This window comes from Pelecanus crispus, chromosome 20 (genome assembly GCF_030463565.1).
Source record: "Pelecanus crispus isolate bPelCri1 chromosome 20, bPelCri1.pri, whole genome shotgun sequence".
In the NCBI taxonomy this organism is placed as follows: Eukaryota; Metazoa; Chordata; class Aves; order Pelecaniformes; family Pelecanidae; genus Pelecanus; species Pelecanus crispus.
Window position 1 is genome coordinate 3,417,698 of NC_134662.1, and position 14,043 is coordinate 3,431,740.

The 14,043-nt window shown below is 51.5% G+C and overlaps 1 protein-coding gene across 10 annotated transcripts in view; it reads right to left on the reverse strand.

Annotated features, from left to right (window-relative positions):
• CELF5 (CUGBP Elav-like family member 5) overlaps window positions 1-14,043 on the reverse strand; it is a 40,829-nt gene that overhangs the window by 3,848 nt on the left and 22,938 nt on the right. For 5 of the 10 annotated variants that reach the window (XM_075723714.1, XM_075723710.1, XM_075723707.1 and 2 more), the window contains 4 exons: window positions 13,795-13,843; window positions 6,101-6,229; window positions 5,408-5,487; window positions 4,278-4,424 (listed from right to left, as the gene is read on the reverse strand). In XM_075723714.1, the coding sequence (XP_075579829.1) occupies window positions 4,278-4,424; window positions 5,408-5,487; window positions 6,101-6,229; window positions 13,795-13,843 (405 nt within the window). Of the gene's footprint in view, window positions 1-4,277; window positions 4,425-5,407; window positions 5,488-6,100; window positions 6,230-6,903; window positions 6,922-13,191; window positions 13,198-13,788; window positions 13,844-14,043 lie in introns of those variants that run through there. The other 5 variants (XM_075723716.1, XM_075723712.1, XM_075723715.1 and 2 more) reach the window with 2 other exon arrangements.

The following is a 14,043-nucleotide window of genomic DNA, read 5'->3' on the forward strand; positions in this document are numbered from 1 at the left end:
AGACACGCAGAGCTCCTTCTGGTACATGCACCCTGCTGTACGACCGGGCGTCCGTCCGGGCCCGGCTCTTGCAGCGTGCTGTGCCGTGAGGTCTGCCCCATGATCCATGGAGCTCAGCCATTCCTTGGGCAGTGGCCTGCACCCTGGGGTTGGGAGATGGCAGCTCCTCGTGGGCCCGTAACACACCTGACCGGGCAGAGATACAGAGTGCAAAAAGTAGGGGTGGGACAAGAGGTTGGGAGGAGGGTTGGGAGGAAGAAAAAAAAAATCCTTCTGGTCCTATCTGGCCATCAGTTGGTGCTCTGGAGCAGAAGATTAAATCAGACTGCGCTCCGAGTGCAGTGGCAGCGAAGACTTAGTTCTGGATGCAAAATTATCTCGGCCCTTTATAAGCAAGAAGAGCAGGGGAGGCACAGGCATGGCTCTCTGGAGACTGCAGTTCCACAGGAGGAGCTGGCAGGTGGCACGTGGCAAAACCCAAGAAAAACACAAATCCTCTTTACATTAACTACACCCGTATCCCACTATCTGCTTGGCAGCATACGTACGCACCACTCGAGTACCTCCACAGATGGCTGAATCAGTCAGGCAGTTTGGCCCAGGTCTCAGCTGGAGAATCTGGGAACGCTGGAAAGTTGAGGGCTAGCTAAACCTTCTCTGGGTTCCCTCCACACAGAAGCCGATTACCGCTGTGGCGTCAGAAGAAGAGGAATCGCCTAATTTCGTGGCGCTGCTGTCTCTGTAAGCTGGCAGAAGCAGAGCAGCTGGGGCGGAAGCGGCTCCGCGGGGCAGCGCCGGGGTGGGGAGGGCCCTTTTGGGGCAGAGGTGGGACCCCGCCAGGCACACCCCAGAGCGGGGGCTCTGCAGCGGGCAGGGCCGGCCGACGGCGCAGGGGTTCGCTACCGCTCGCCCCCAGAAAGCAAGCGCCCTGAAATCATCTCATCTCTTCGCCGCCGTGCGGTCTCTGGAGTGATTCCCTGAAGCGGGAGTCACGCGCATCCCCGGGAATCGCTGAGCCAGGATTACAGCAACACGCGGCCTCCCGGAGAGCACAAAACTCTGCTAAGGAACGCGTCCCTGTGGCAAGCAGCCTGCACGTATTCCTAGGCCTGTCTTCACACCGTCCCCATTTAAGGATGCAGGAACCAACGCATTTCTTTCTTACTAGACGAATATTGATTTTTCTTTTTTCTCATTAATGCCTGTTCTGTGCCAGGCTCTGGCTGGAACAAGACCTGCGTCCGACTGCACATGCACCAAACTAGCATTCTGAAATTGTTTTCGTTACTTAAATAAAATTACCATAATGAACCGTAAGAGCAGAAAGAAAAGGGGTGTGTGTGAACAAACTATGTTTTGTGTTTAGAACTAACTGATTTATGAAATACAAGAAATATTCAAGCGTTATAAGCAGTTAGCAAATTGCACTGGCTGCTTTTTTGAAGACTTTGAGCCTCTTCTGTATTGATAAACTATTATTTTTTCAGCTCCCAATCAGTTCCCTGGTTCCATCTGAACTAATCACTGAATTCAACTTGTTGAATAAACTGAAATGAAGGAAATACTCACTTTTCATTTGCAGAAGAGGCACCTGGGACCAAAACCTGGTTTAAGCACTGAAATAAACTGCTTCCAGATGCTTAGCCAGTCGTATTTCCCAGAGAAGTATGAGAATTTTTCTTACAAACTGTATCAGCTAATGTGTGCAGTTTGACTATTTTTAATACCTTATTTTGTATATTTTAATATATCAGAATAACTTTAGACCTATCATAGTTTGTGATTATTTAATGTTTAATTAGAGATAGTTTTTAAAGGAAAATGCAATTAATATAAATTTAAAACATCCAACTGAGGAAAAAAAAAACCAAACCCCAAATAACCCAGGCTCCAAACTTCTTCTTCCTAGGCTGGGGACTCTGGGGACTGCTTTGGCTTGGCGAAGCAGCAAACCCTGTGGGGACAGGGAGGGAAAGCTGCTGGCGTATTAAACTGCGAATGTAAGAACCGATGCCTACGATGCACTGGTTCGCCCCAGCAGCGCTCGCTCCTCTCAGCCGATTCAACCACATACGTAATTGTTAGGTGCACCTCCCGGGCCTGTGAGTAACCTTGGGTGCAGCACCTACTACTCCAAGCCCTGCACCATGCAAGCATGAGCTACGCTGGAGTTCTCTTGAGCCCTGGCTTACCAGAGGTCCCAGCTCCCAAGAGCTGCCCATGGCAGGGCATTTGGCGCTGCTGTAAGGAGCTTCAGCAAGGAAATCCCTCCCCTCTGTCTCCACTTCCAGAGATATTAAATGGCATTTCAAAGGGTTGATACCCTCTCCCTCTGATGGGGACACTGTATGCATATGAGAACTGGCTAGGATCTCTCCTCCAGGAGAAGGGAGACCAAAGACTGGGATGACACAAGAGAAGAAACCATCAGGTGTGAGGTCAGTGCCTCAGAAAGGAGGAGGAGAGAGAACCAAAACCACTGGAAAGGAAAAGGAGGAAAAAACCTGAAAGAGTGGGAGACAGGCTGAGTCTTGAGTCAAGGGGAAATGGCAGGAAGGCCAGTGAAGAATCAGAGACAAAGCAACAAATTTACAGACGCAACTGAGGAGAAAGAAGATGCAGATGAGCAAGGAGCACAGCCTAGGCCTGACTGGCTTCTTGTCATCAGCAGGAGTTTCTAAAGATTGGAGGGCACTTAAAGACAGAGTCTAGAAGGTCTCACTGCTCTCCTTCCTTACGCATCCTGGCCCATAAGCTAATAAAGTACTTTCTGCCATCATAACCTCACTGCGTGGTCCATGCCCGCCTCCTTCACCATCATACCGTGCCCAAGTTAGCACCATCTCCATGACAGCAGAAGATACACCAGAATGATCATCTGACAGCTGACCCTTGGTTGAGCTAAGCTACAGCCTCAGACCTCAGGTATAGCTGGCTTGTGGATTACAGGGCTGGACAGAAAAGATTGGTCCGGGCAAGAGATACTGGTGTCTGGTCAGAAAGGGCTCTCTCCTCTAAACCCCGGAAGCCTTGGTGCTTGGAATGGTACAGCTGTTCTCAGCCTCATTACACAAGAAGAATCAAATCATCTGTGTTGGGACAAATTCTATGTTTGGTTCCCAAAATTCCCCAACAGTATAGAGCATCATATGTATTGCCTCTTTTCTTTTGCTACTCCATGCTTTTGCCCCAGATTTAAATGACATTTGGCAGTTTCTGGGGATTCGTTGAGAGGAAACAGCCAACAACTGAGAAACAGTTCCTTCTCTGTCATGTAGATGGGAGGGAGACACACCAAGTAGCCACAGAAGCCAGAGGTGAAAGAGGTGTCCACATACATGAGAAGAACAGGTTTATTTGTGCTCCCCCCAGGAAAATTTCTTTCAGTAACAGTATCTAGTTTTGAGTTCTTTCTTTGACACAAGCATCTCTCATGCCTTGAGCAATTTCTGAGCCTTCTTCCATGGGCTTTATACTTAGTAGCAGAGATCTGAAAGTGACAGTCACCAAGAAGACCCAAAAGATGCTCCACCACAGCTGATCAGGAACTTCCTGAGTTTGGGACCTACCTCAAACATCAATGGCAATCACCACCATTGCTCCAAGGCAATGAGGTTCTCTCACTAAGACCCAAAGCACAGCCAGTCTTGCCAGAGGAGGCCAGACTGCCGAAACACCTCTGACCCTCTGCTACCCGCTGCTCCCTCTCCAGCATCCTGCAAACCCCACAGTCACACTGGCCAAGAGAGAAAACCCTGGGAGCTAAGGACAGCATGGGGGGGGATTAGGGCCCTCCTGAGAATTTGAGCAGAGAAATAAACACATGAGGCTGGGCCCAGGGCTCTCACGGTGCTCCAGAAACAGAGACACACATTTACGCCATAGACCCAGAGGAAGAGTTCACAGGTTGGCAGACTGCCATGTCTGGCAGACATCACCCAGGAATCGTGGCTCTGAGCTGTCCTCAAAACAAGACAGAAAGACACCGGGTCATGCTTGACCTGTTCCCAGACACCTCCGCCAGTCTACACCACATCAGAGAAATCCAGCCTTGCTTTGAGAGGGTCCCAGCTCCCTCCTGTCACCCCTTCCAGGAGAGAAACGTGCACAGACTAGGCTGATGACTGGAGAAACTGAAGCCAGGAACAACTCCCAGAGTGCCGGGAAGCTTTCACGCATTTGTTAGCGAGAGCCTTGGTGGTCTCCCAGCCCAGGGATGGTGATGCCCCGTAGCCAGGCGGGCAGCCTTTCCCCACACACACACGCGCGATACTCACAGCCTGCGCATAGGCGCTGTATGGGCTGAACGGCAAGGTGAGAGATGGAGTGAATATCCCCAGCTGCCCCACCATTTGCTGCATACGGCGGAGGGTCCTCTCCTTATCTGTGTCAGCAAACTTCACCACTAGACTGGAGGAGGCGCCCTAGGCACAGAGAGAGGAGACAGAGAGAGGAGGCAGGGGGAAAAGCCGGGACAGCCAGAGAGTCAGCAGTCAGGCAAGGTGGGATGGGGCAGAACAGGCAGCAGAGAGGAGTGGGAAGAGGAGCAGAAGAGCAAATATTGGCGTGAAAGTGCTCGGGAGCTGCCTGGAACCTGGGCTGTGCCCTTTCCCATCCATCCGTCCATCCAACCCTTCCCTCTCCCGCCCGCACCCTGGGCCTTGCACAGCTGCACAAGTGGGTGCACTCATCCCTGGCTGCGTTCACCAGGTGATGGTGCAGCCAGGAACACCCAGGACATCGTCAGCCACAAGCACCATCTTTCCACCGCCATTAGCTTGGCTGGATAGGTAGAAGCCGTTCCTGGCAGCTGGAAATAGCCCCGCTGCAGCACTGCGCCATCCTGCCCACAGTGCGCCCCAATCCAGGTTAGAGATTGTGAGAGACGAGATTCACAGCTGCAGCTCCACTTGCACACGAAGGCACAGCTGCAGCTACGCAAACCCACGCAATGCCCAAAGAGTTCCCATCCGCACCCGGCCTGCCCCAGCGGCCTCCTCTGCTGCCTAAATAAGAGAAGGTGGGCAGCGGGCTCGGACACTGGAGTCCTGACTGCTCACGTCGCTGCATCGTTAGCTTGCACCCTGCTCCGTTTTGAACTATTCCAGGTAGCTGCCTCCAAGCCAAATTCATGGTTCTTGGCTCTCTTTTGTTTAGCCTTTATAGCTGTAAGTGCTGTCACTACCGGTCTGGACAGACACACATACACACAACAGCCCAGGAGACAGGCTGGTTCCCAAAGACAAGAGCACGGATGTGCCCACGCACCCCCCGCACCCCCCCCAACCACATGAGCTGGAAACTGCAGTTGAACCTGTCACGGTTTTGGACAGTGAGGGGAGGTCCCTGCAACAGGGTGATGGGAAGAGGATTGGGAAGAGGGTAGGTACCCTGGCCTTATACTCACGGGCATTGTCTGGCTGCCATGGAGTGCGTGGATTGCTGCCTGAGCCTCTGTGTGAGATGAGAACTTTACAAAAGCACAGCCTGGAAAGGGACAGAAAGAGCACAGGAGATTGCAGTGACAGGACTGCTGCGAAAGTTCCCCTTGCATCACCACGCAAGAGACAGTATCTGCATCTCAGGCAGGGCGAAGGAAAGCCACCCCAAGAAAGCAGGGAACGAAAAGGATGGCTCATCCCAAGTCCTCTATCCTGGAAAAAACAGGAAGGGTCTCAAATTGTTACTTCAGTGATATACTCTATAGATGATGTCACCATGTCCACCCTTGCCCCTGGTTACCTCTTCCCCAAATTCTCTCTGCACTCCTAATTGTGGGTACAAACATTTCAAATCATAGAGTCATAGAATCATTGTAGACCCAGACCGAGCCAAGAGGCTCACCAGTGTCCCTGATAACTCAGCTCCTCATCGTGCTCTGCTTCCCCTCCTTTCACCTCAGTCTCTGCCCATCTTCCCCAATCTTTCCTTACAGCAGACGACTCTTCCTGCCCTGCTCCCTATGCCTGGCTGGGATACGGGTTCCCATAAAGATGGGTGGGGGAAGAAGTGCCCCAGTGGGCTGGAGGCACAGGCGGTGAGGCAGGTGAGCACTACCTGACGAGCAGGGAGAAAGGGCCCGACACACAGAGGGGTTCACCTTTGCTGTTACCATCAGGTCCACGGAGCACCGTACATTCATCAATGACCCCAAATGGTTCAAAGAGCCGGAGCACGTCATCCTCAGACTGCTGCTTATTTAACATGCCCACAAAGAGCTTCCTGTCCCCTAGGGGCAAACACAGAAACATCAACCTTCTATGAGGCTTACAGTCCAAAGCAGGAGGATAGGGACACTTAAGCGCAAAACAGCCTAGTGTTGAAAACATGCCTGGCATGGAAATGATTTGCTGTTGGCTGAAATACTGCTGGGGTGAGTATGCAGGCCCTCCCAAGCCCCCCACACCTGCAAAGGTCTCTGTGGCTTCCCCTGTCCTACCTTCCTCAAAGGAAAACAAAAGATTAATAATTTCCTTCTATTCATTAGCCCTTTCCTTTGAATGATCCAACACAAATGGTAAAAAGAAAAACTGCCTGGGCAATTATACCCTTATTGAACAACATGTGAAGTCCAAGAGGTACCTTAGGGAACACAGCAGACCAACCCAGGGTGAATAAATTCCAGACCCTTGGCTTCTGTTTCCTTTTCTTTCTCTCCAAGATCACTGTTTCCACAGCTGCTATGTAACCAAGCATCTTAGCTTCAATGTGCCCTTCCCTCCCCAGTCTAACCAGTATGCCTACCGAGCTGTCCTCTAAGGCCTGGAATAAACCCTGGCATCCTGGGTCCCAATTTGCCTCGCCATAGAATCAGCCAAATGCAAGACAGTTGGGTGAGGGACAACAAAGAGCTCCGTGGTGCCCACTCCCCCTCTCCAAAGTCATTTTGTACCCGTGTCACACTGGCCGGGGGCTGGAAGGCTGGCTAACACAGGACTTTGAGCTCAGGGTCCTCCTGGGTTCCTCCATCAGAACGGAGAAGTGAGGATTATGGGTTTTGTTGGGATGGCCAGGTGCGGAGGTGGGAAGAAAGGAGCACAGCGCTTTCTCCTCCTCTCTGCCCCCATCAGCACACACGGGGCCCAGCACACAGCCTGATGCCATCCAGTCAAACACAGACACAGCAGTGGTTGGGGCAACATCCTCCACAGATTGCTGTGAACAGCTACGAAAATAGCACAACATTAAAATCCCAGCCTAAATGCCAGCCCGATCTCCATCTTTGCAAGGAGATAGTTGTGCCGACTACAGTTAACCCTCCCCCAGTGCCCCAAACATGCATGGGGAGACATGACCCATAGGAGCCAATGTGTCAGGACACGGCTTGGGAGGAGCAGTGAGAGAGGAGTCCTTATTGTTAGCGACAGGATCGCAGGGGCCGGCTTCAAACAAAACCAATGTAATGTGACACACGTCAGGGAAAACAGCGAGAAAGCTGCTATCTGTTTGCGAGTGCAGTGACCTGAAAAAACAACAGGTCTTGGAGCTACAGCAGCAGAGCAGGCAGCAGGGGTGGTGGTGTGTACGTATGGCAGGAGTGGAGGACACGTTGCACGTTCGCACCGCCGGCAAAGCTCCCTCCCGCCCCTGCCTCGCTCCCCTTGGCTCCGAGGATGGTTCCCACCCAGGTAAGCAAGCAAGGTGCCTCCCCGCCACTGCTCTGCCACATACAAATGCACTTGGGAACACGTGCAGGAAGTATCTACGCATGCCATCGGTCCCTTGCAGAAAAGCAGATGCACACGCACAACGTTAACGGGCAAGCACGTAGGCTCACGCATGCAGAGGAACATGCTTGCACATCGACCCGGCCCCAGCACGTGCCTTCAGAACCAAACGTCCTCAGGGAGCGAGAGGGACGTGCAGACAGAAGCACTCTTCCACCAAGCAGACACCACAGGGACCCGCCTTGTACGGCCGCAGCACCCACGGAGCCCAAGCACAAGCTCATGCAGGCACAGCTCTCCACCGGGCACTGCACGTATGTGCAACGCAGCTGCCACTTTGGTCCACCACAGATAAAGGGTTAAAAGCGCCGCATCGAAGGCTCTTACCCAGGCCCAAAGAGATATTCCTGATTTATAGCACTAGAAGTGGCTGAAATATATGGCCTTGTGTATTTTTTAAAGGCCAAATTTCCCAGCTTCACCGTTTTCATGATTCCCTGGATAACTAAACCTGTGGAAATTTCATCCCCTTCCATTTTTCTTGCAATTCTTTCTACATTCCTCCCTGCACCTGCATGACAATGCTTGCATTTTTGGAGACACTATTTCAGCGGATCGAGTCCATCCAAAATTTAGTGCTCTGGCAATGCCCACTAATCCCCAGCCAAGGCACAAGAGCTAACAAACCAGGTGCCATACAGCTGCCTTCTTAGCAGCAAGACAGCATCTGCCCCCACCCAAGGGCCAGCTCAGAAATGCTGGTGGGCAAACCAGCCGAAAAATAGCACATAGAGAGGGTGAAAAATCTGACTGGAAGGCGAGTGGAAAAAAATGAGACTGGTCAGGAACAAATTTACTGGGAGGTGGAGAGGAGAATGGAAACTAAAGGAGCAGCAGCTCTGTGCTCCCATGAACATCACCTAGTGCCATACGTGACCCCAGTTTGGCTGTGGGAGGGGACACGAGCTCTGCAGGTTCCCCCCTCCTCTACCCTGAATCTATTGCAGCTGCAGCCAGGCCTTATTTCAGATATGTGCACCATGCCGCGGCCTTCGGATTGCAAACACGGCAGGAATTCCTCAAAAAACCACATCAACAAAGGGGAGAAACACACTGGGAAACATTTGTACTGACTGTAGATGCTGTAAAATAATTCTCTGTTCTTTGAACTAACAAGCAAATAATTGCGGACTAAGACTTAACAGCCAGAAATGCAGTCGATGGCCTTGCCTTGCTCTTCAGGGACCTCAGCAGGCTGGCTGGCCGTTCGGGTCAGGGTGGCAGGGGGGTGTCAAGACAACTGGGAAAGTCACTTCTATTAGAAATTAAAAAAAGCTGGAACTCTAGGTGGAGGGAGCATACAGCTACACGGACGTAATGTGACTTTTGTAATACTGGCCTTTCGCTTCTGAATCCCATTTTGTGTAAAGGGAGGTTTTTGTGGAAGAATAGTGGGTAACCTGTGGAGAGTCAGGTAAGTGGTTCCAGTTTTGGCTGATGACTAACTCAGTGCAAAGACCTGATGGCTACCACAGCCACCCAAAGCTTAAGGCTCTGCCAAGCAACAGGCTAACGGATGCAAGAGGCCGTAACTTTGCAACAGAGGCACTGAACGAAAAGGAACCTTGTCAACTTGCAATCAAATCAACATTAAACTAGCTGCTTTCTCCTTCAGAAGGCCTTGAAATTTCCTGGATAATTCTTGTGGTTTCATCCTTGTTCCGTTGGATCAAAAGCATTTTTCTTTACCCTGCACTTTGGGAAGGGTCCATTGAAACAGCGGATGCCAGTCTCCATGGCAGTTTTACTGCAGGTCATCTGTTGTCTGACAGGGCTCACTAGCAGAACACTTTGGAAGTCCTGTGTTTATGTGGGAATTTCAGCTTTTCTTTTTTTAATTTGGAAGAAAAAAAATGCCAGCCTTCCTGGCTATGCAGAACAGGTTAAAACTGTGATACCTTAGTGACTCAAGCTGTAAAGGCAAATATAAAGAAACACACCTATTGGTTTCGAATCTTTCCTGAATGCTCAGCATGGCAATATTAGAAGGGGGTGAAGTCACCGACAACATAAGAGAAAGATTTTTTTCACGGTTATTTTCATTTCCTACAGCCCAGTTTCCAAGATTGCACGTAGGAAAAGGATGCAGGCTTGTTCCCCTAGGACGCCTCTTTGCAGCAACTGGGGACCTGTGAAAGGGCTCCGCTGCTGCGGACCTCTCTCCCTCTCCATGTGCTGGAGCCCAACCCATGACCCCTCTCACTTTGGGCGGCTTCCAAACAGGGCCATTCCCCTACCAGTAACCAAGCTGCCTCATCTCTCCACAACGGGGCCAAACCCGTTGCAGGGGCAAGCCCTTTCAACCCAGTGTCTGCTGTCACTCCTCTTAAAGCGGTTGATCCCAAATCAGCTGCATCCTCAAGCCACTGCTGCGGGTCGCTGGCTCCTTCGGCTCCCCAGCAGGGACTCCTGCAGCGCTGGAAGATCTTCTCTCCCCGACCCGTAACAGCACACCCTCCTCTGGCCATTTTTCCTTCACTTTCTCTCCAGCTCTTGTTTTTCACCCTCTGATTGGCAATTTCCCATGCTGTCCAGCAACCAGGAAAATTGCCTCTGATCTCTGACTGTTGAGTTCCCATGGAAACATGCTCTGGGCACAGGCAGTCACCCAGGCAGCAGGAGGAGGGCCAGCGCAGAGCAGGTTGCTGATGAAGATACCACAGGAACAAGCGAGGGGTTAAGGCTGAATGCTTCGGCCATGAGGGAGAGAGAGGAGAGCACACAAGCACTGGACGCCGCTCCTCTTTAAACCCGGTGGATTTAGGTCATCTGGCCAGCAGCTGTCAGCAGCAAGGATCAGGGAGAGGGAGGAAGCCCGCTGAAGCAGTTGGCTGTGGACGGGACGCAGCAAATCTCCTTGGGCATGCAGAGAGCTCCCTTGCCTCTAAGGCAGTGCTAATGGGCTTGGGCTAGCTGTCGTACCACATCAGTGCAGCCGAGCGCTCCAGGTCGTGCAAGAAGCACAGCCAAGCTCCTCTGCCCCCTCGCTCCATCTCCTCCTGGCACTCCCAGGCTCACATCAAAAGGCACGAGGGGAAAAAGGAGGAAAGAGCTGACAGAGCCTGCGCCAGAATCATAGGTCCCCCTCTGAACTAATGCAGGCAGCATCTTTTTACCAGTGAATTCCTTCTGCGGGCTGCAGCGACACTGAGCATCCAGATATCCCCACACAGCCCACGCAGGGCTTGGCCAAAACTGTCCCTTTGGCACAATAATTAGCATCTCTTAGACCAGGAGACAAATTCTGGTGCTCTAACTTCCTGTACTTAATTCAGGGTGCTTAATTTGAGACACGTCAGTCCCCGGAGAGGATAAAAGAGATTCCCTTCAAGGATAATGCAGAGCAGAGCCTCACTGATGCATGCAGCTGTTCCCTTGATAAATTCCTACGTCAAGCAGTTCTGCCCTGCCCCAAAGCTTTCTTTTACCTCCTGCCTGTGTGGGGCTATTGCTGTAGGGAATGGCTCTTCCCATATCTGCAAACTTGCTCATCCACTTCTCTGACAAGTGGAGCATCACGACAGAAACTTTTGGAAAGAGCAACCTGATTCAGCCAAATATAGGGTGCTGTCTTGACGCTGCTTCTGCCTCAGGAGAAATTCCAGTTTGTCATGGATCCTGCGGGAGCCCCTCGATCCCGAGCTCTGCAATGAAGCTGGAAGGAAGCTAGGCATACGGGCTGGAGGGAGGCGTTCAGAATCCAAAGGCTGCTTTCCTCTATGACCTGCTCCACGGGAAGCAGAGCTGATGCCCTGACATTTGCAGTCATTAGAGATTGTGGTACTTTTCGTAAGCGTAGAGATTTCAGAGTCCAGTGCCTTGACCAAAAGCTTGCCTCCAAATCAACATCCTGGTTTTGAACCTGTTGGCCTATTTCAGCTCAATCTGACAGAGGAGCTGAATCAGAGGTGTTAAGTCCCAACACATTTCGTGATACTAGGCGGCTGCGTATGGAAAAGAGTCCCTGGTAGTGCCCCAACAGCAAAAGAAAGACTGCAGAAATGACCTCAGCCTAGTATCAGACACCAGAGATTCCCGAGTCACACTCATCAAAAAGACACAAACTGTTCAGAAAACAAAGTTGCAGCGTTCGCAGCCTGAATTGTCTGTTCGGTCTCTTCTTACTGCTGTTGTGTGAGAGCTTAATGCAGGGGCGTCAGCTGGGCACCCGTCTGTAGGCACATCTGCCCGTGCCTCTGCGCTGCCGTGCGGGTTGCTGTGCAGCCACGGCTCCTGCCTGAGAGTGCTCGGGATCTGCCAGTGTGTACAGGTAATGGCTTTGGGATGTTGAGGTATTGCTACGACTGGCAAAGGCTTTCCTAGTCTCCTATGCTTTTTTTTTTTTTTAAAGACTCATTAGGAATAACCTCAGATACAATGACACAATTTCTGAATTATTTAGAAATCTGGGGTGCAATTTTTTTTAAAATCAGTGTGGTGGGGGAAGGATTGACCACCTAATGGTTGTATCTAGAGGCAATATGAGGTGGCAGTGAGCAGTCAGCTTCCTCTATCCGCACTGCAGGCAACTCTAAAGAATAGCTCATCCACTCCTAGTACCGGTGTCGGGAGGGAGGGAGTGAATCACCCGAAGGCACTGGTCTCTTTTTACTGTCTATAGCATGGCCAAGGACCTTAAACTCAACCCTGAACCCAGGGGCTGAAGTAAGGTGAGATGAATCCAGTCCTATGTGCTTTAGGCATACTAGTTTCTTTGGAGGCTTAAGCCACGGTTCTTTTCAAAAGGAGCATGGCTATAGGTGGCACGTCTGGGATTCTCAGCATAGTCCAGGGGAATAAAAATGCCCAGACTTCAGTAAAAGTCAGGTGTCTTAGACTTCAAGTAAATAATGAAAAGTCACAGCTTCTATTTGGGAAAATGATCTGACTTCAACAGATACACTTTTTTTTTTAAAGGAGGATCACACAACCATAAATACACACATTCACATAAAATATTATAAAATATATCTCATGTTCCTGCCAGTGCAATAATTGAAAGTCACTACAAACTGCTTGGAAGTGACCCCTTCAAATTTAAAACAAAAGCCTTCCAAATCTAAACACAGCATGCAGGCTCTGCTGCCCTGCAGGACAAACAGTCTCACACAAATTCTCCCCTCCCCACTACCAAAGTGCTTTCAGAGGCAGCACCAACAGCACCAGGCATGGAGAGACAGATGCAGGAATGAAGAGGAAGAGAAATGCATCGGTAAGACAAGAAAAAGTAGCAAAACGAGTTCATAAATTTGGAAAGGGATGGAGTTGCAAACCTTCTCCACCTGGAGGAGGCATCTGAGCTGCTTTGAGCTCCCCGTTAAATTAACAGAGATTCTCCTGTTCCCAGTTTTCCAGCTCTGGACTAAGTATGCTGCTCTAACCAAGGTGGGCCCCTGCAGGCTGCCAGCACCTCCACCTCTGGCCTAAACTCAGGATCCTTTCCCTTCAGACACTATCTCCCCACCACACGCTATTTTCTGCAACGGCACTTGGGCCCTGCCAGTGTGATGGGAGCTGCCGCAGGACTGAGAGCGGAGAGGCTGAGACAGCCCAGCAGCGATGGGGGAGGCAGAGGAGTGAGCCGCAGACAGGAGAATCGGCTGCGGAGCAGTGAGCTAACAGGTCAAAAAGCCAGTGCTGCTGCAGGGATCTGGCTTGTATTGGGCTGATCAGGTGTAAGAATGAAAAAACCTCTTCCCAGCCACTCACACCCTCCAGGACCCCCGGTGCCATTCACCAAAGTGCATGCCTGCTTCAGCAACCTCCCGGGGCAGACACTGTCTGGCTAACAGGCCCCTCGAAGGGCTGGGAAACGGCGTGGGCAGCCACATTATTCCCCTCAGGACTCGGGGTGCTCTCAGCTGCCTGCTGTGCCAAGCTGAAGGCTCCCCATCAAAGCCTATCCCTAGACTCTCCTCCTGCCCCCCCAAGTGCCTGCCACACACAAGCGCCCCTGCATACAGACTGCGGGGAGAGCAAGGCCAGGTCAGGACCCTGTCTCTTTGCTTGGTCTCCCCCTCACAAGCACAAAGCCGCCAAAGGAGAAACAAGGAGAGATGACAACTACCTCCACGGCTCTCGCTGTCTGCGGGTTTCACTTGAATCGGGCGCGCCATCTGCAATGAAAGAGAAATGCAGAGGGTTAGAGCTGGGCCCATCTGCCTGGCACACGGTGCTGATGGCAGTGGCACCAGGGTGCCCCTTTCCGCCTGCTGTGCAGAGTAGGAGAGCGGCAGAAGGGAACCAAGACATCGCGATGGCAACCAGAACCCTTGGAGAAGGGACCACGTGGATCTCAGACTTCTCAAAAGGAAAC